Raw genomic sequence first — 19,070 nt, 5'->3', positions numbered from 1 at the left:
GCTGCTCTTTCTCAAAATGCTCCTCCTTCCTTGCTCGTCTGTAAACAGCCAGCATCATACAGTTTTCCTGGTTGTGTCAAGCAGTGCAATAACCACAGCCATCCCTGCTAGTTTTCTGCATGTTAGGGGAACATGGAGCATTGTCTTGTTGATAAGCATGCTTCTACACATGGGCCTCCTAGAACTGTGTTTGCTTGGAGGCCACTTTCAATTGTGTCGTTAGTTAATACTCAGTTCTCTGCACTCCCTCTTTAGTTTTTCGAATGTGAAAATGCCTGGCCATAAAGAAGTTGTTCACATAGCTTTATTGAGCCATTTATGTGAAAGGAAATGTACATGGAGCTACACCTGTACTTTCACCCCCTCTTTTTTTTTTTTTACAGCCAAAACAAATACACCAGATCCCTCATGACAGCCTTCTGCAACCTGATGCCCTTCAGATATTTTGAACTGCAACTCCCTATCAGGCAGGCTCCGAAATTAGTCAGGCGCCAGGCGCATTTTGCGACTGGCAATCAGCCTTTTCAACTGGATGGAGATGTCCAGGAGATACCCTTGGTACATAGCATCTCCACCTGCTTGGCTGCGTCTTTTACTACCCTGTCCAGCACTTGATTTGCCCAGCAGCAAAAGATGTGTCCTTTTTTTGCTGCTGCTGCGCTGCCGGGTGAATCAGGTGTTTGGTGGGGTAGAGCGGCAGCAAAAGGCTTCCTTGTCCTATAGCTGCAAGAAGAGATTATGTATCACAGGAGTGGGGCGTTTTTGGTTGCAGGGAAACTTTTGTTCAAGCTGACAAAATCCCAACAAGGGCATAAGAAATGAAGGTAACTTGTTAACATATTCAGAACCTAATTGCTTAGTGAATTAGAGTTTGCTAGCCCTCCCAGTTTTCACAGCAGTTGCAACGTGCAAATTTGCTACTTCTTGCTCTCCAGTTCTCTCTGCTGTTGCCCAGGTTCTGAGAGGCTATTAAACTATCAGCTACTACTTGGAAAAGTGATGAGCAACAGCAGAAGCATTCGTTATCTTGAGAGCAAGGGTGTTTAAAGCACAGCATCCTAGACAGACTCTGCATAGCTTCTTGACCTCAGCTGGTTCCCCTCTTGATGACAATACAGAATGGTTAAGTCAGAATTCTCAGATTCTGAGCATTCAAAATAGATAAAAATAAATAGCAAGCTTCCAGGCCACATGATTATTGCTAAAACTTGGAAATGTGTGTACAAATACTATTAAATGGCAAAGCACTGAAGTGTGCACCTGTGTTTTTCATAACTGAGGGTGAGAGGGAGGTGAGGCTTGACAACCATATGTCAGGAGTGCTCTGATGGTGTTTCCTGCTTGGCAGGGGGTTGGACTCGATGGCCCTTGTGGTCTCTTCCAACTCTATGATTCTATGATTCACTTGATAGCAAACCGCAGCTCTCTTAAATCTTCATCCCTCTCCCTGCATATATTTTGTTTTCAAACAAGCAAGTCCAAATTCTCTCCAAAAAATCGCACAACTTAGTTGTGCTCTGTGGGTCATTGTTTCCTGTGATTGCAGGAAGTTCCACAGATTATCTGCACTCGGTTGAGAAAATAGTCCTGGTATCCTTTAAAGCTCATCAGACGCTAGTCCTTGTCTGCAAGAGTTTAGAACTATGTGAAAGGGAATACTGCTGCTTTCCTAACAAATAACTTTTTAATATAGCTTGGATTTTATTATTTTGCCTTTCTAATCATTAATATCTTCCAACTTGAGTTAACTTAAATTCTTGTTAAACTTTTTCTGGTCCAGTCATCTCCCTGGGTATGTCTTCTACTTCTGCTTCATTTTATTTGAGACACGGCAATTTGTGGGTTGTTGCAAGCGGTATTAGAAACTGGGTTAGAAAAGCTATTCGCCACATGGCTCCTGGAACCTAGGTTGCAGGCGCAAAAACACAATGGCTAGTTGCCATTTTTTGTTCAGTTTGATTTTTGTACTGCTTTCTGAACACACTCAAAGGCTGTTAAGTTACACCCACACCTCTTGCTTGAACCACTGGAGCTACACTACTGGGTTAAAGAAACAACCCCCACCACATTGCAGTTCTTCATAAATTGCAGTCATTCAATTGTACCAGCTTCACACGCACACACACACGTCTGACATTGCAAGGGGATTGGACTACATGACCTTTTGTGTCCCTTCCAACTGTGATTCTATGACTAGCTAGATTTCTTCAAACTGCAATGAAAGCTAGGATTAGAGAAGTCCAGTTTTATACTTGAGATTTTATAAAATAAATATGAAAACTGGTATTATATCGAATACATGAAAGCCTTTCCTGCAACTCACATTCATATGTTTATTTTGTTATTTTTACACTGGGAAGGCAAACAGGTAGGAAGATGATAAGTATCTTCTAAGTCTAAATGGGAATACAAAAGGGGGGAGGCGTGAGGAGGTCAAGAACATAAGCACATGAATCTGAGGTCATTGGGAAAAATGGATTTGTTTTATTTTTTTCTTTGTTTAAATTTAATCTTTCTTAATTAGTTGTGATTTTTTCTCTGTATTTTTTTTTGTGTTTCTTTTTTCTGTAACTTATGGTTTCTTATTTTGAGAATTTCTACTTTTCTTTTCTGTAAAACTCTAATAAAAATTTATTAAAAAAAAAAAAAGATAAGTATCTTCTAAGGCAATCCCAGTATAAACAATGCATCTTAAAATATGAACTATTTATACTAAAAAGCTTCACACTACATCTTAGGGTGCTCAGGATCAGCTGTCGTCATTTCATATTCTGTGAGAAATTTCACAATGAAATAGTGATTTCCAGTGCTTCATTCAGAAGCTCCTTGTTTGGAAAATGACATGGGATTTTAAAAAAGCCACCACACCCAATTGTCCTCTTATAATTATTACATCTTGGAGCCTTCAGGAAATGTCACAAAATGAAACTGTGTAGGTAAACCAATGATATATTTATTGAGACGCATTGTGTAGAATGTTGGTATAATTTTTTTTTACAGATAATTTTTTTTATGTACTTTAAAAAAAGTATTTTAAAATAAAGAGAAATGCAAGCATCTTTTTTGGGCTTCGTTCATGCCCAGAATTATGCATCGAGAAACCAAAGATTACAATGGCATAGAAAATTACGGACCTGGAAATTAATTACAGTATTTAAAAACCAAAACTACATCTTCCACACCATTTTCTTGAGAAAGAAAACAACTAGCTGCAAGATATTTCAGTTTTTCCAACAGAACAGGTGTACTAACGCTCATTCTCACAGAATGTGGTGATCTCATTTACAATAACACAGCAATTACCGATAAATGCTGAATGAACTATGATACTATATAGGATAAGAGAACATTCTAGTTCCTGGGCACCATCCAGCTAAAGTTAAGTACTTTTTGGTTGTGCTGTTTTCAATGGGCAAGAGTCAAGGACATGCTTAGGGCTGTAATCCTTATCACAGGATTTCTTGAGAGTAAATTCTATTTAATAAACTGGAAATTACTTCAGAGAAAATATGTACTGAAAACATGTACTGAATCAGGCTGAAATGCTTCCATTGAAATCAATGAGATTTACGTATCTATTCCCCACCATAAAGCCCCCTTTGCCAAGCCACTAACAAACAGTGAATAATTATATCAAAATTCTTGAAAGAGAGACACAATCCTAACCATTTCTACCCAGAAATAGTTCCTACTGAATTCAAAAGGGCGTAAAGGTAAAGGGACCCCTGACCATTAGGTCCAGTTGTGGCCGACTCTGGGGTTGCGGCGCTCATCTCATTTTATTGGCCGAGGGAGCTGGCGTACAGCTTCTGGGTCATGTGGCCAGCATGACTAAGCCGCTTCTGGCAAACCAGAGCAGTGCACAAAAATGTCATTTACCTACCCGCTGGAGTGGTACTTATTTATCTACTTGCACTTTGACGTGCTTTCAAACTGCTAGGTTGGCAGGAGCAGGGACCGAGAAATGGGAGCTCACCCCATCGCGGGAATTCGAACCGCCGACCTACTGATTGGCAAGTTCTAGGCTCTGTGGTTTAACCCACACAGGCAAATGTGATTGCAACCTAATTTGTTACTTTTGAGCAGTATCTCTCCAGTAGTACCAATCCATCCCTCTCCTATTCATCAGAAACCTAATGCAAAGCTGAAACCTGTATTAAAAACAGGCAAAGGCTTAAAAACAGGCTGCTCTGGAGGGGAGGTGGGGCTGGAAAAGTAGCTGCTACAGCCTTCCAAATGGCATTCTTTCTGGGATGGTGAAAGAGGAGCTTACTTGTTTACTTATGCAAAAGGCCTGATGAGGAGTAACAAGGGAATGCCAGAAGCTCAATAACTGCTAACAGCTTTTCAGCTTTTGTGAGTGGTGGAGATTTCAAGTTGCATTTCCTGCGACCAGAAATCTCCACTTGGTTGCTAGGGGGCGCTGCTGGCGCCCGGTTAGTTTCAAAAGCTTGTGAAGTATAGAGTTTTAAAACACAGCATGACTTCCTGTGATGGCAGATGCCAAACACTGGATTTCCACAGACTTTCCTGCAACTTACGGAGGGGAAGAAATGAATTATTTAGTTATTGGGAAGTTCTTCTGACAGATGGTGTTTGCATTGTTCATTATTCTAATATTTCTGTTTTTTCCCCTGCCAGGCCCTCCCTGCCATTTTCCCATGTCTCAATGGACTCCTAAATGTAATACAGTCTATACCCTCGAAGCGGATATGAAGAGTGACGTTTCTTCTGGTGCACCAAAGAGCCAGGAGAGCCTGAAAGGGATCCTTTTGAACCCTCCTCAGCCCATTGAGGCAGCCAAAAGTTTCCCTGAAGAAGTTGAGATGATTGCCAACAAAGTCGGGGATGAATTCTCTCACCTTTGTGGTGACTCTCAGAAGCAGAAGGACCTCAACGGAAATCGCCCGGAGCAAGAAACCATAGTCATGCGCAAGAAACGTAAAAACCAGCAGGCTGGTCCTTCCTATGCTCAGAACTGTGGCGGAAAAGAGAACCCCCGGATTTTAGGGTTAAGGCAGCGCCTTGATACGCAAAGCGAAGACAATGACTCATCTTTTAGTGACTGTGTCTCTTCCCCTTCATCTAGTTTGCATTTTGGAGACTCTGACACAGTAACGTCTGAGGAGGAGGACAAGGAGGCGGCCCCCGTGAGGCATGCTCGGCCGGTGTTGAATGCTTCAAGCAGAACTCATGGTACTCGGCCCCAAAAGTGGCCCCGGACAGAGACAGAGTCTGTTCCAGGGCTCTTGATGAAAAGGCCCTGTTTCCATAGCAGCAGTACTCTGAGGAGGCTCCCTTATAGGAAGCGGTTTGTGAAAACCAGCTCCTCCCAGCGGACGCAAAACCAAAAAGAGCGGATTTTAATGCAGCGGAAGAAAAGGGAGGTATTGGCTCGGCGGAAGTATGCTCTGCTGCCCAGCTCCAGCAGTTCTAGTGAGAATGACATCAGTAGTGATTCCTCTTCCAGCTCATCCACTGAAGGAGAGGAAGATATCTTTGTGTCGACTGGTGATAACCACCCAAACAGTACTGCTGTTCCTTCAGGTAAAACCACCTTGCTGTCAAATAACTGTGTTATCCTGCTCCTCTTCATAGAGTTTTTCAAATAGTTTATCTGCAGCTCTGGTCGCTTAGCTGGAGGGCCCATAGCTAAGACATAGTGCATGCACTTTGTGAGTGGAGGATTCTCAGTTCAGGCTGCAGGAATTTCAGCTAAAGGCTCTCAGGGCTGCGGGGCAAGAGACTTCGGAGAGCCACTGCTGGTCAGGGAGGCAATGTTGGCCAGATGGACCAGAACTCTGATTCAGTAGAAGATGGTTCATATGTTTCTATGTGGGATCCAACCATCCATTTATTGGGGTGCTGGGATTTTGGAGATGATTGAAGAGGAGGCTGCAGCCCAGATTCTTGAGTTCTTTTTTCACGGCTGGGCAAAGTGACTCAGTCTTGGGAGGGAAGAGACTTTGCCTGATTTCAGCCAAAGGCTTCTATGAGAAGGGAGTGCGAGTTGGTGTGCCAAATTTTTAGTTGCCCAAAGTGGCCTGCCAACAAGTCCCATTACTACAGCAGTCAACCTCCCACTACACACACACACACACACACACACACACACACACACACACAAACCCATCTCAGAAGGGTGAGTGTTGGCCTGGGTCCAGTTCATTTCCCTTAATCTATAGGGTCTTCAAACAGTTATGTACCTCTTGTAGAACATCTCTTGCATGTACCATGAATTAGGTATGAGAGATCCTGGATTATATCTGGCCATGCAGAAGCACAGGCAAAGAGACACACTTCTAACAGTCTTGTTTCAAACTTCTGATAACCCTAGAAGTGTCACATAGTCAGCATAGACAGAATGTCACAGGGTTGCAAGTAGCCAAAAGAACATAATCTCCTGTGTCCATCCCTGATCTCCAGTATAATCAGAACCACAATGGCCTGGTTCACACAACTTGCTAAGCCCATGCAGTATTGTTTCTAAAAATTCAGCATAGGTTACTCTTGTGACTGCCCACTTTCTACTAGCCTTTGCTGTACTATAGTCTGTAGAAACATTCCATGAATGGGAGTAAAATGAGCCCATGATGTATGGATGTAATACACCAATTTTCCATTAACTTTGTTTAGGGACGCATGTGGCGCTGTGGTCTAGACCACTGAGCCGATTGTAAAGTCGGCGGTTCGAATCCACACAACAGGGTGAGCTCCTGTCCCAGCTCCTGCCAACCTAGCAGTTCTAAAGCATACCAGTGCGAGTAAATAAATAGGTACCGCTGCAGCGGGAAAGTAGATGGTCTTTCTGTGCGATCTGGCACTTGTCATGGTGTTCTATACACCATAAGTGGTTTAGTTATGTTGGCCACATAACCCAGAGAAGGTGTCTGGACAAACATGGCCCCCTCGGCCTGAAAGCAGAGATGAGTGCCATACCCCATAGTCAAATTCAACTGGACTTAACCATCCAGGGGTCCTTTACCTTTGCCTTTTACCTAACTTTGTTGAAGTAGGCTGGCCCATACTAGCATATAAATTGGCCATTTCAGCAATATTTGTTCCCTACACTGCATCAGTGTTCTGAAGTCCCCTTATTTCAACTTTTCAGTGGCTCTGTCTCAAAGCTGGTGTACCACTCACATCTTTATGAATAGGAGGATTATCAATCTAAACCATCATTTTATTTTTAAAGCATGTTTCTTGCTGCTATTTATTTATTATTTTTATTTAACAAAATTTATATACCACTTGATTGTAACATAACTTCTAAGTAATTTATAAGAAAAAGTAAAATTCTTACAAGTTCAGAACGAATATTGTGTGGCACCTGTAACAGTACCAGTTCACCTGTGGTTTTGAAAGTGTGTGAACACTGTCTGCAAAAGACTCCTGGGTTGATGGGGTGGAGGTTCTGCCCCTTCCATAACAAGTTGCTCCATGAGTTGTTGTGTTCTACCTGCACACTCCTGCTGCCTTCGTTTAGGTGTCTCTCTTTGCCTCTTGCCGACAAAGATGTGAAACGGCTCCACGTGACTAGAACAAAAGTTGATGCATGTATCCAGTGAGCCCATGTGTTTTTGATATTTCTCATCTTTGGGTGGACAGTCATTGTAAATATGCTTTTTCATATCAGCAGGAAGATCCCATGGAGGTTTTCTGTAAAATCTGAATAATAGGATATGAATTCAATGCACACACCAAAGAATTCATAGTACCTTAGATCTCTTTGTATTGTACCTAAATTTTTGTGGAATAGAGTCCACTTCATCAGATGCACAAAGGTTTACTTTCATTTGACAGGTACATGCAGTGCTTTTTTCCCTGGGGGTACCCAAGGGTATACAGTACCAGTGCCTCCCCACCCCAAGGTTAAAAGTGTGGCGCTTACTGTAACAACTCATGGTGAGTACCAGCACATTTTTTTTCTAATTAAAAAAGCATTGGGTACGTGTATATACATCTCTGCTCCTGTATATAGCTGTCCACTGAAGATAACTCTTGATGCACCTGATGAAATGGACTCTAGTCCATTAAAACTTCGTTTTGACAGTAGATCTGTTAGTCTTTAAGATGCAAGAAGTTGTTACTATGAAACAGAGACATGAAAACTGTATGAATCAGCAATTGGGATGCAGACATTAACTCTCCCACTCATGGCTGGTGTTCCCTCTTTCAAAACTCACAGTGGTAACCCATCCACAAGGGACCACAAATGACCAAACACTTTCATGGGAGTAATTTCTGTACAGTATAGGCTTTTCAGCCAGTCTTGGCTTAAGAGCACAAAGAGAGACTGCTAAATCAGACTTTTGATTCCATTGGCGTTGAAAGTGTCCACCTTCCTCCCTGGTTCCCTGCAACTATTTAAATATTTTTTGTTGTTGCTGGTCTTAATGTTTTTAGCAGTGTGATCCTCAAATTCTTTTTCAGCATCCTATATTGTCTGCTTGCATTTATTTTTCCAAAGTTTGTGTTCCTTTTTGTTCGCCTCGTTTGGACAAGACTTCCATTTTCTAAAGGAAGCCCTCATGTCTCTAATAGTTTCTTTGCTTGTTAAGGACACTAGCATCCTCTAGGCTTTGGTGGTGTCTTTCTTTATCTGTTTTTCTTTTCTTTCTTTTTTAATTTTTAAAATGCTTTTCTTAGGTTATTATACCAACACCAACACAGATGTCACTCACAAGACAAACTTACAAAAAGATATAACTACACACACACAACAAATAATACACATACATCCCTATTTCAGTTCTTATTCATTTGTATTTGACTTCCTTCCCCCTCAACACAGGTCCGTTTCTATACTTAATAAACTGTTTCTTTCTCAATTCCACCTCTGTTTTTCCTCTATATCTTATATTTACACACACACACACACGTAGAATAATAGAATCATAGAGTTGGAAGAGACCACAAGGGCCATCGAGTCCAACCCCCTGCCAAGCAGGAAACACCATCAGAGCACTCCTGGCATATGGTTGTCAAGCCTCTGCTTAAAGACCTCCAAAGAAGGAGACTCCACCACACTCCTTGGCAGCAAATTCCACTGTCGAACAGCTCTTACTGTCAGGAAGTTCTTCCTAATGTTTCTTGTAGTTTGGATCCGTGTGTGTGTGTGTGTGTGTGTGTGTACACCTTTATCTGGTGTATGTTCCAGCTGAGCTGCTCATGTTGTGATTCTAAACAACTCCCAATCTTTTTTGATCCTCTTGAGTTTGCCGAAAAGGAAGCTGAAAAGCAGTTACCTCTTTTGAAGTCAAATGTGATTGTTTTGTTTTTGTTTGGAAATTGTTCCATTTACATATATATTGAATTGGATAGCACTATAGCCACAGTTTCCAGTCAGTTCAATAACATTTGTATCTAACACCTCTACATTGCTTAAGATTAAATCCAGAGTTCCTGCTGCCCCTCCGGTTGGTTCCATGATTGTTGTTCTAGGGCAGGCATTTAGAAATGGTGCTTTTTTGTCATGACTGCAATGCACTTGCACTCAGTCTATGTGAGGGTAGTTAAATAGCGTTTCATCTTTTGGATGCCTCAGCATAAGAAGAGTTCTCTGCTTGATCAGTTCAGAGGCATAGGCTGGCATATTGTTTCCTCTGGGACGCAACCAGGTGGCCTAATGGGAAGCCCAATGTTTCTTTGTGTATAGTGTGTCTGGAGGTAATACACAGTCCTCATGACTAGCAGCCACTGAAATTGTCTGATCCCCTTTAAAGCTATCTATGTTTCTACATCTTGAGATAGCAAATTCCATAGCTTAACTATGTGTTGTGTGTATTGCTGACCATTCATTTGCACTGTATGGCTTCTCTCTTTGTACATGCAGAAATTAGACAGTCGTAGGACCTGACTTCACTTGTAAGACAAAGCTTTATTTTACGTGTTCAGTGACTCTTGAGTTTAAACTGAAATACGACACAATCCAGGAAAGTCTGTAAAAGCCTCCTGTGTTGGGGCATGCTTAGGAATTAGAAATGTTTTTCAGGGCATGCTGAGTCACAGCTTTGAAAATAAAATACAGTTTCCGAGGTTACAAATTCATTCTCAATTATCTGCTTTCCATTGAAACTGTATGGCAGGGAATGTGCAGCCATTCAGATATTTCTAGACTTCCAACTCCTGACCATTGACCATGATGTTAATGACCACTGACCATGCTACCAGCCACAATGGCTATATTTTGCCTTCATTGTCAGAGGCATAAGGCCTCTAAATACCACTTGCTGGAAATTGCAGGTCAACAAGATGCTGTTGTGCTCATGGTCTTGCTCATTTGGCTCATCTGGTTGGCTACTGTGAGTACAGGAAGCTGTACTAGATGTGCCTTTGGCTTGGTCAAGCAGGGATCATCTTATCTTCTTATGTCTGGATCCAGTGAGAAAGTCCAGCATCATCTGAAGGGCTGCAGATTCCCTGTGTATGAAGGCACATGAGGCAACCATTTTGCTGACACTGAGTCAGTTGGTGCCTGGATGAGAGGTTGTGCTCCAATCTCCCATGTCTCTTTCCTTGAACTTCACAGAAAAGCGGGATATAAATTAAACAATGCTGAGTTACTCTGATCTGAGAACAACAATTTGGTAGCTCTAATCTGCTCCTGACCCATCAAATAGCTCCTGGTCTATTTTGGGCCAAAGCTGCTTCCAGGCACCACTGAAAGTGGCTGCAGTCTTATTAAAACTAAATGTAACTGGCGCAGAAGAGGTGTATTATTACTTTTTGCAAGTTACATCTTCTGCAACACTTACTGATTGCCTCCATTTTGCACCATATATAGTTAATACCTTGTGGAATTCAAATCTAATGCAACTTATTTCAGTCTTCTGTTTCTTTTGCGTTCTGCCTTTCAGGGAGTATTGATGAAGATGTGGTGGTGATCGAAGCATCCTCCACCCCCCAAGTCACTGCCAATGAAGAAATCAATGTTACCTCAACAGACAGTGAAGTAGAGATTGTAACAGTTGGAGAAAGTTACCGGTAAGGCCAATGTTCTTTTCTTTTGGAATATGATAATAAGTTTGTGAATAAGGGTTGGACTTTATTGAACAGCTGTTCCTTAAAGTCAGGGTTCATAATAAGCGGGTGCGGAGTGCATTTTGCAACTAAGAATTCCCTGAATGAGATCACGTCCTGATGCATAGTTCTAGTATCCGGCTGCTGAACCATTCAAATGGTGCAACTGACCACTGAGAGCACAGGAGGAAAATGCCTCCCAGCCAATAGCACAACAGAAACACAACTAGGGATCTCACAACCCTTTGCATTTGAAAAGAGCATTCTAATCAACACATTAGTGATCTGAATTTGTTGCTGTTGGGAGGGGAGACTTAGGACTGTCACCTTCTCCCCACACAGGTAAGCTGGTGCTGCTATCAGTGGAGGACACAGGACAGTGGCAACAAGTCAGAGTACTCAAAAGTCTTGGTTATAAAGCTTTTTTCAAATGCAAAGGAATGTGGGAGCCGTCCAGGATAAACATAACTTAGATGGCTCCCTGCCCTTCCCACATAGTAGCAGGAGCCCCCTCTCGGCCAGGCAGGTTAGAGTTTAATGTTTGAAGTCTCTTCAAAACAGTATGAGGTCTAATGAATGTCTGGAGAGTTAGTTATTTCTTTTCAGGGCAAATCATGTTGATAAATGTGGAGTGTGATCAAGAGACAAAATCACTACACGTTAGTTTCTTTATATAATTTGGTATGAACATTGAGTCCTTCATTTTAGATTAAGTAATAGCACACACAGTATGTTCACCTTTAAAAAAATTCCTGCCCAAAGTATATGTGTACTTCCATAGGCTTGGTATTTTGCTTTTGAAATAATTCAGAGATGTATAACTGTGGCTTTCTACTTTGGGTGCTATATTTTTTGTTGAAATGATTAGAAGGAGAATATTTTTTACAATGCACTTAATTCGAACTTCAAAATATAACCAAGTTACTACATAAGCTCCCTTTTATGTTTCTTTTTGTATTAAGAGCTGTGTATTATATATGACGTAATGAGAAAGAGAGCTTATGTTTTCAATGGGGGAAATATTATTACTGATGATGAGCTTCAGAATTCCTGTGTTCATTGTAAGTTAGGGCTTTTTCACATGTTCATTTCTCCCTAATTTATACCAATTTATATAAAACATTATTAACTGCTGATCTTAGAATGCTAAGACATCACAGTTGATTTAAAAAACACATTACATTTTTGCTGCTACTGGATATTTTTTGTTTATTTTAAATAAAAAGATAAAAGTTTAAAACAATCCCCTTTCTTAATTGGCCTGACTTCAACCCCTAGCTACAACTCCAACATGTTTTCTCCGGGCTACATATGCACCCGCCTTTTTAAAAACCACACTTTTGTTTTCTGTATTCAGCACTTTAAAGAAGCCATAGACAGCAATGCTCAAGTATGCTAATACTCAAACAAATTAAAAATAGAAACAACCCAATACATTTTAAAAGGGCATTGGATGTCAATCAGCCTAAGGCCTGGTTAAAGAGGAACCATTTTTTGCCTGGCACCTAAAGGTGAAGGTTCCAGGTGAACTTCCCCTGGCAGGCTGTCTTTGTTGGTTGGAAATTGGTGGATAGACTGTTTGCAGTTGGAATTAGCAGAGCCTTCATTATGGGATTCCCCCGCCCTTGTGTTGTTCTTGCCAGAAAGCTATGACGTTCACATAGTTGTATTAAAAATTTCTTCTAAACTGTCATTTATTTCATGTTATTAAACACGCCTGAATTAGTTTTTTGCCGAAATTTGGTTTTTAAAACAGAAAACCTATAGTGTTAGTAGAATATCTGTTTTTTTTTTAAAGAAATAATTATTATATTTTCCCCCATGTAACATTTTCTTAAAGACTTAATGTAAAATGCATTCTAAATGCATGCATTTTTCTCATGGGAAAATTCTGTACAGAATTCCATATTGTGAAATAGAGATTTGTCTAATGAAAATTGATGGATAAAGAAAGTTTTCTAGGTGATTGCAAATGTTGATCTCAGTTTGCCAGGAATTCAGAAGAATTCTTCACATGTAGAATCTCATTCCCATTTGCCTTGGTGTGAACCCTTTTGAATTCATTGAGTAGGATCTATTTCTGTGTAGAAATGGCTAGGATTATGCTGTTCTTCCAAGAATTTTGATGTCATAGACCTATTTCGCAAAAATAAATGGAATGTGCTGCTGCACTGGGGGGAAAATGGCAACTAGCCATTCTGATTTTGTGCCTATAACCCAGATTCCAGAAGCCATTTGGCCCTAGCTTTTCTATCCCAATTTCTAACACTGCTTAAACTTCATTGTATTGATTTCTCTCACCCTCTTGTAGTTGGAACTTCCAAGTTAGCTATAGGCAGCCCCTGGTATGGGCCAGATCATTGCCATTTTTGTCATGTGTTAAATCTTCTGCCTAGCTGTGCTCTTTCCTTTTCACCATCTGATGGTACAGATATTCTCTAGTCCCTGTCCTTCTGCCTCTGCAACAGTTGGATGCTGATTCTAAATTTAGAACAAGAGAACCCTTCTCTTCAGATGTATGCATTTAATTACATACAGCACAGGTTTTCAACCTTTTTGAGTCCATTGCTCCCTTGACCAAATACATTCTTTCTGCGACACCCCTGTGGGGCTCAGGAGCCCAGTTATGGCACCCCTTGCCCGCAGAGCTGGCAGCCCCCCACCCTTTTTCAAACACCCTCCCTTGTGGAGGGTTCCCTCAGCCTCCTCTCCTCTCCCCTCTTCTTAAGAGTCTAGGTATTTATAATTGTCAAGAAAGGTTTTTAATCTGTTGACCAGAGATTGGTCAACATTGAATAAAGAGATTGGTCTGTATGACTCAAAATTGGATGGTCCCTGTGAGGCTTGGGAATAACTACTATTTTTGAATGTCTCCAGGTTGCAGGAAGTCCGTTATCAGCTAAAATATCATTACAATATCATTGTTAATTACTTCCTTTATCTCCTCCTTTCCCATACATTTACTCTCCTCCTCCTTTAGTTATAGGTATCGCTATAGTGCAGGGTTCAGCAACCTTTTTCAGCCGTTGGCCAGTCCACCGTCCCTCAGCTCATGTGGGGGGCCGGACTATTTTTTCTAAAAAATAAAAAAGAACGAATTCCTGTGCCCCACAAATAGCCCAGAGATGCATTTTAAATAAAAGGATACAGTCTACTCATGTAAAAACACGCTGATTCCTGGACTGTCTGCGGCCCGGATTGAGAAGGCGATTGGGCCGGATCTGGCCCACGGGCCTTAGGTTGCCTACCCCTGCTGTAGTGTCTAAAAATTTCTTAATTTCTTCTAGAGAGAGGTGGAGGTGTACAGAAAGGAGAAAAACTCTGCACATATTAATTTTGTACTATAAACCCTTTCTCCTGCCTTTATTTTTATACCTGTAGTTATTGCTTTGTTTCTCTTTTTGCAACTTGGCAGCAAAAATAGTAATAATATTTTTGTTTTAAATACAATAATTGTACCATTGTTTTATCTATTTCTATTGCTTCTAGTTATTTTTGCTTAATTTGTAATTGTTAGTAAACTTGTTTTGAAGTTCTTGTCCTATGCTTTTGTTCTAGGGAAGAGACTTCCTGTTCTAATTGCATCTTTTGTGTCCTGTAGATTTTATTCAGTCCTGATTTTTCTTGAAACATACTCCTCTAAACACTGCCTTTATTGTTTCCCACAGCAGTCCTGAACTTAGTCCTTCTATTATTTTTCTTAGTTTTTGTTCCAACGATGCCTTAAGTTTTTCTTTTACCATTTGATTGGTTATAAGGACAGGACTAAAAGACCAAATGCAGGTCACATTTTCTGACAGAATTAATAGGAAGTGTGCGCTCACTGGAGTGTGTTCTGTTATGTTAATTTCACCCATATGAGCTGTCTGCACTTCCTTTAAAAAGGAGGCAGAGTTTGAAATTAGCCAGGTACCAGGTGCATTTTGCACTAAGCTGTTGGCTACTTGTGACCAAGAGAAGTTGCCTGGGCCCCAGGATGGTGCCTGACATCTCCAACCATCTGGAGGTGCATGTCTGGGGATCATTGGATCAGGACTGGATAATTCATTCATTCTGCACAATCAGAATGGATTTCAGGAACCAAAATGCTTTTTCTGTGCAGCCTGAGAAGGAGCGATGAACAACATTATAGTTAATTGTTGTAGCTTGCTTTTACTGCCCTGCTCTCAGTTGTGAAGAATATTCTTATGGTATCAATGGCCCATGTAACCATTAAGAAAAAGAGGTAGGAATGTCCATATATATGTGGACTGTCCTCAATCTTAACCTAGCTCAGGGTTGCAATCTGAACTAACCAGATGTTTAACAATCAATCACAGTCCTTCATTTGAAAAATTAGAGCCGTATTGCCCTAAAATGGCAACTAGACATTCTGTTTTGGCGATTGTAACCTTGGCTTAAGGATCCATTTGGCACCCAGGTTATATAGCTGAGATTCTGAAACAGGGCAGAGGTTAATATAAAGTCTAAAGATTGTGAGCTATGAACAGGGGAGACAAACATGTGAGTTGTATCCACTGGATTCCACTCACTCCATATATCCCATAGACCCCACTCTTACAATGTTCTCAACAATTTCAGTTGTTCCTTGCCCTTTTTAAACTCCACTGTTGTTGTTTACATTGCTTTTCCCATGCAGAATCAGTTAGGTCTTTATGTGAAAGGCTACTTGCACTCCAATTTAAATTTTCCTCCAATTATTAAATCATAAGAAGAAAAAAACATTGAGGAGTGACACAGGTTTTTGTAAAAATGACATTTGGCCAGTATTCAGCACATAAACTGAATCCAAAGTTACCTAACATGTCCCACTGAGGGTTCCTTCTGTAACAATAGATCTACCATTTGGATCTCTTAGTATTTTAATGACCTGAAAATTAAGTTGAGAATGAACTAAGATCACAACTTGTCTTCTTTTATTTGACCCTATTGCTATGAATCATCCTACCCAAGATTGATTAAATAAGGTGTTTTTCTGATCCACATGTATTTCCTGTAAACAAACTATATTTGGTTACCTATTATAAAGATATTTTGCCAGTTGAACATGTTTTATTGGATCTCCCATCCCTTTTAAATTCAAGGTAATCATAGTTATACTTCCACTCTTCTTATTTGATGCCATCTTGCTTTCTTATTTGTATATACACCCTCCCTTCCCCACAACTGAAAAACAATTCAACATTCAACTTAAAACAGTAAAATACAACTCTGTATGTGTCCTCTATAGACACTAGAGGGCACTCCTGCACCATTGGGGTATAGAACATACCATAAGTACACATGACGAGTACATTTTAAATATTAGCTTAGATCTTAACTTCAAGGGGTACATGTGCTATAATTACTGCTTTGTCTAGCCAATTGTATGGCTTCATCTTGAATAAATTATTTTTAACACCTCAGAGAAGGGTCTTAATTGTTCATTTTCTAGTTGCTTGAGAGTAGAGAAGTCTGGCCTGCTTTTCCTTGTGCTATCTTTGTGCTACAAGATCTACTATAGGTAGACTCCACTGGGTTCTCTTCTCCTGGGTCAGTGCCTTCTTGTTGCAAAAAGCTTAGCAATTCAGAGAGTCATTCCAACTCCAGAAGTTGCAAAAGCTCTGCTACTTCCCAGAGGTTTGCAGCCAAAAAAACCTGAATTTCCTCTGTTGAATATTAGACAGAAAGTGAATGCTCAGTGATAATCTGATTCCCACTTCTGATAATCAAGATCGGGGGTTGTCAACCTGGTCCCTACCGTCCACTAATGGGTGTTTCAGGATTCTAGGTGGGTGGTAGGGGGTTCCTCTTTCCATTGAGCACTGGTGGGTGGTAAGGAACTTTTACCATCAAGAAAGATGCATTAGTGGGCAGTAGGTATAAAAAGGTTGACTACCCCTGATCTAGATGTTACTAGGTGAAATTCTCACCTTTTTTCAAGGTGTCCTGAGATAGATCCTGGAGAACCATAATTGGTTGATTTTCAGAAGTTATATTTTCCACATTCCTAAGCGTTCTCCATATTTTTTTTCCTAAAATCTATGTAAATATATTATATATAATAATGTCTCTTGGAGGGGCTGAAACACATGGACGAGTTGATAGGGCTCTGTGGGCTCACTCAGTATCCCCTAGGGATAGTTCCAAGGCAGGTATTTGCAATTTAAACCACTATCTTGTCACTATCTGCCCCTTCTACAAAGCCCCTGCTAAGATTAACCCTTTAAGTCTGTTTTGAAAATTCTTTGATTTTATATCCATATTCTCGTGAAGCAGTTTTCAAAGCTTTTCTTCATGTTGTCCCCTCTCAGCACTGCATTGGTACCCTTTTCTGCCGCAGCTTCTGCCATCTTAACTGGTTCGGGCGCCATGTTCTCTCTTTGCTGGCTCATTGCCCTGGCTTCTTCTTGGTGTTCCCGTGGCATGAGAAAGTTAATTATACCCCCTTATTTTTATCTCAGCATATTTCTTGAATTGGGGTAAAAGTTTTCAAGTTTTCCCAGTTAATTGGCTGTTTTGAAAAGAAATTATGTACTTGAGGGCAGGAACTCTGAGTTTTGCAGCCATCTTGATTACTGGCTGACCACTCCCCCCAACTGACTTCTTCTAACAGATCTACCTAATAATAATAAGAATAATAATAACAATAATAATAATAATTTTATTATTTATACCCCACCCAGCCATTAACTGCCTCTTCCTTGAGACACCACTTTTCTTTCCAACCAGGGTATCTTCCCAACTAGTAAGATTTGCATGGAGTCGGCGGTGCTCAACAGGCCACTACTCTTGTTCAGTGGGATGAGATGCAATGCCCAATAACTTGACAAATCAGATTTGACCAGTTTTCGTTCCCTCATGTACCTTCTCCCAGAGTCACTGCTATTTTGAGTCAATGCAGTGTTAAACAGCCAGCCGCCCTTGTATACCTTGTATATGAAAGTGAGGACCATTTATATACTGTACAGATTTCGCTTTACGTTCAGTAGTGTGAATGCTGTTACGTATTCTGTTAAAACAAGGCTTTGCCTTAGAAATAGAATTTGGGAGGCTCAGTAGTGGAAATTACAGGAGATCCCAACGGTAATGGAATGGCAGGATAATTTTTTTGAGTATACAGAATTAGCTAAAATGTCTTATAAAATTCAAGACCAAAAAGGGACAAAGTTTGAAGAAGAGTGGGTTGCATACATAAGAATTAACTGTAGAAGTTTAAAAACTAGCAGGGTTAACATAAATCCTGTGATGTTTATAGAAGGTGAATAAGAATCTGCAAGAGAAGATATATATTAAGAAAACTGAAGCAGGGAAGGAAGTCAGGGCGTGAATATACGCAGTGTAAATAAGATGACATAAAATGATGACTGTAAAAGATTGTTTTATTTTTGTTTGTGAAAAGCATAATAAAAAACATTAAAAAAAAAAAGAATTTGGGAAGGGGAACTGTTTCTCCACAGAGAACCAGCTGCTTTGCAAGGCCCAAAGTTTAATTCCTGGCATCTCTAGATAAGGCTGGAAAGGACTCCTGTCTGATGCAGCCAGTCCGTTTAAATCCCACTGAGCAAGGAGGGCCAGTGGCCTAACATGGTTTATAGCAGCTGCTTATGTCGGCTACCTTTAAACTAGAACATTGCTTTCTACTGGCAAAGCAGCAGAAGTTTGTCCTTTCAGTTATTTACCTCAATATTTTGTTAATTTTGGCTGCTACGTCTCCGGGTCTTGAGTTTCTCTAGCTGCCCTCCTGGGTTCAAAACGGAGCTTTACCAAACAAAGCAGTGCATGACTTCAGGCTGAAAACAGAATTTATTTGCTCTATGGTTACTCTCAAATATATTTACAGCTACCTCATAATATATCTGCCTCAACACAGGCAAGCAGTTACCACACAATCCATTTAATAGGATTACTTCATAGCTTTCCAGTGTGGGTCCTTCCTGTGCCTCAGGCATATGAAAAGTTAGTCCTGCCATTGTATAGGAATGTAAAGTAAGTCAACAAATGTGAGTTTACTTTTAATACATGGTTCCTTTTTTCTTTTCTCTCTCATTTTACTCTAGGCCTCACCA

The 19,070-nt window shown here is 40.5% G+C and overlaps 1 protein-coding gene and 1 long non-coding RNA gene across 9 annotated transcripts in view; one reads left to right on the top strand and one right to left on the bottom strand.

The window, feature by feature from the left end:
- RNF111 (ring finger protein 111) overlaps window positions 1–19,070 on the top strand; it is a 50,814-nt gene that overhangs the window by 10,836 nt on the left and 20,908 nt on the right. For all 8 annotated transcript variants that reach the window (XM_083586370.1, XM_083586371.1, XM_083586367.1 and 5 more), the window contains exons 2-3: window positions 4,642–5,547; window positions 10,860–10,986. In XM_083586370.1, the coding sequence (XP_083442496.1) occupies window positions 4,642–5,547; window positions 10,860–10,986 (1,033 nt within the window). The remainder of the gene's footprint in view (window positions 1–4,641; window positions 5,548–10,859; window positions 10,987–19,070) is intronic.
- On the bottom strand, window positions 17,237–18,880 carry LOC310749812. The gene is made up of 2 exons (XR_014541812.1): window positions 18,684–18,880; window positions 17,237–17,619 (listed from the first exon to the last, which is right to left on the bottom strand). It is a non-coding gene; the product is annotated as an uncharacterized lncRNA (long non-coding RNA).

Source organism: Podarcis filfolensis (genome assembly GCF_964270895.1).
Source record: "Podarcis filfolensis genome assembly, chromosome: 14".
Taxonomy (NCBI): domain Eukaryota; kingdom Metazoa; phylum Chordata; class Lepidosauria; order Squamata; family Lacertidae; genus Podarcis; species Podarcis filfolensis.
This window is presented reverse-complemented; position numbering and strand designations above follow the sequence as displayed.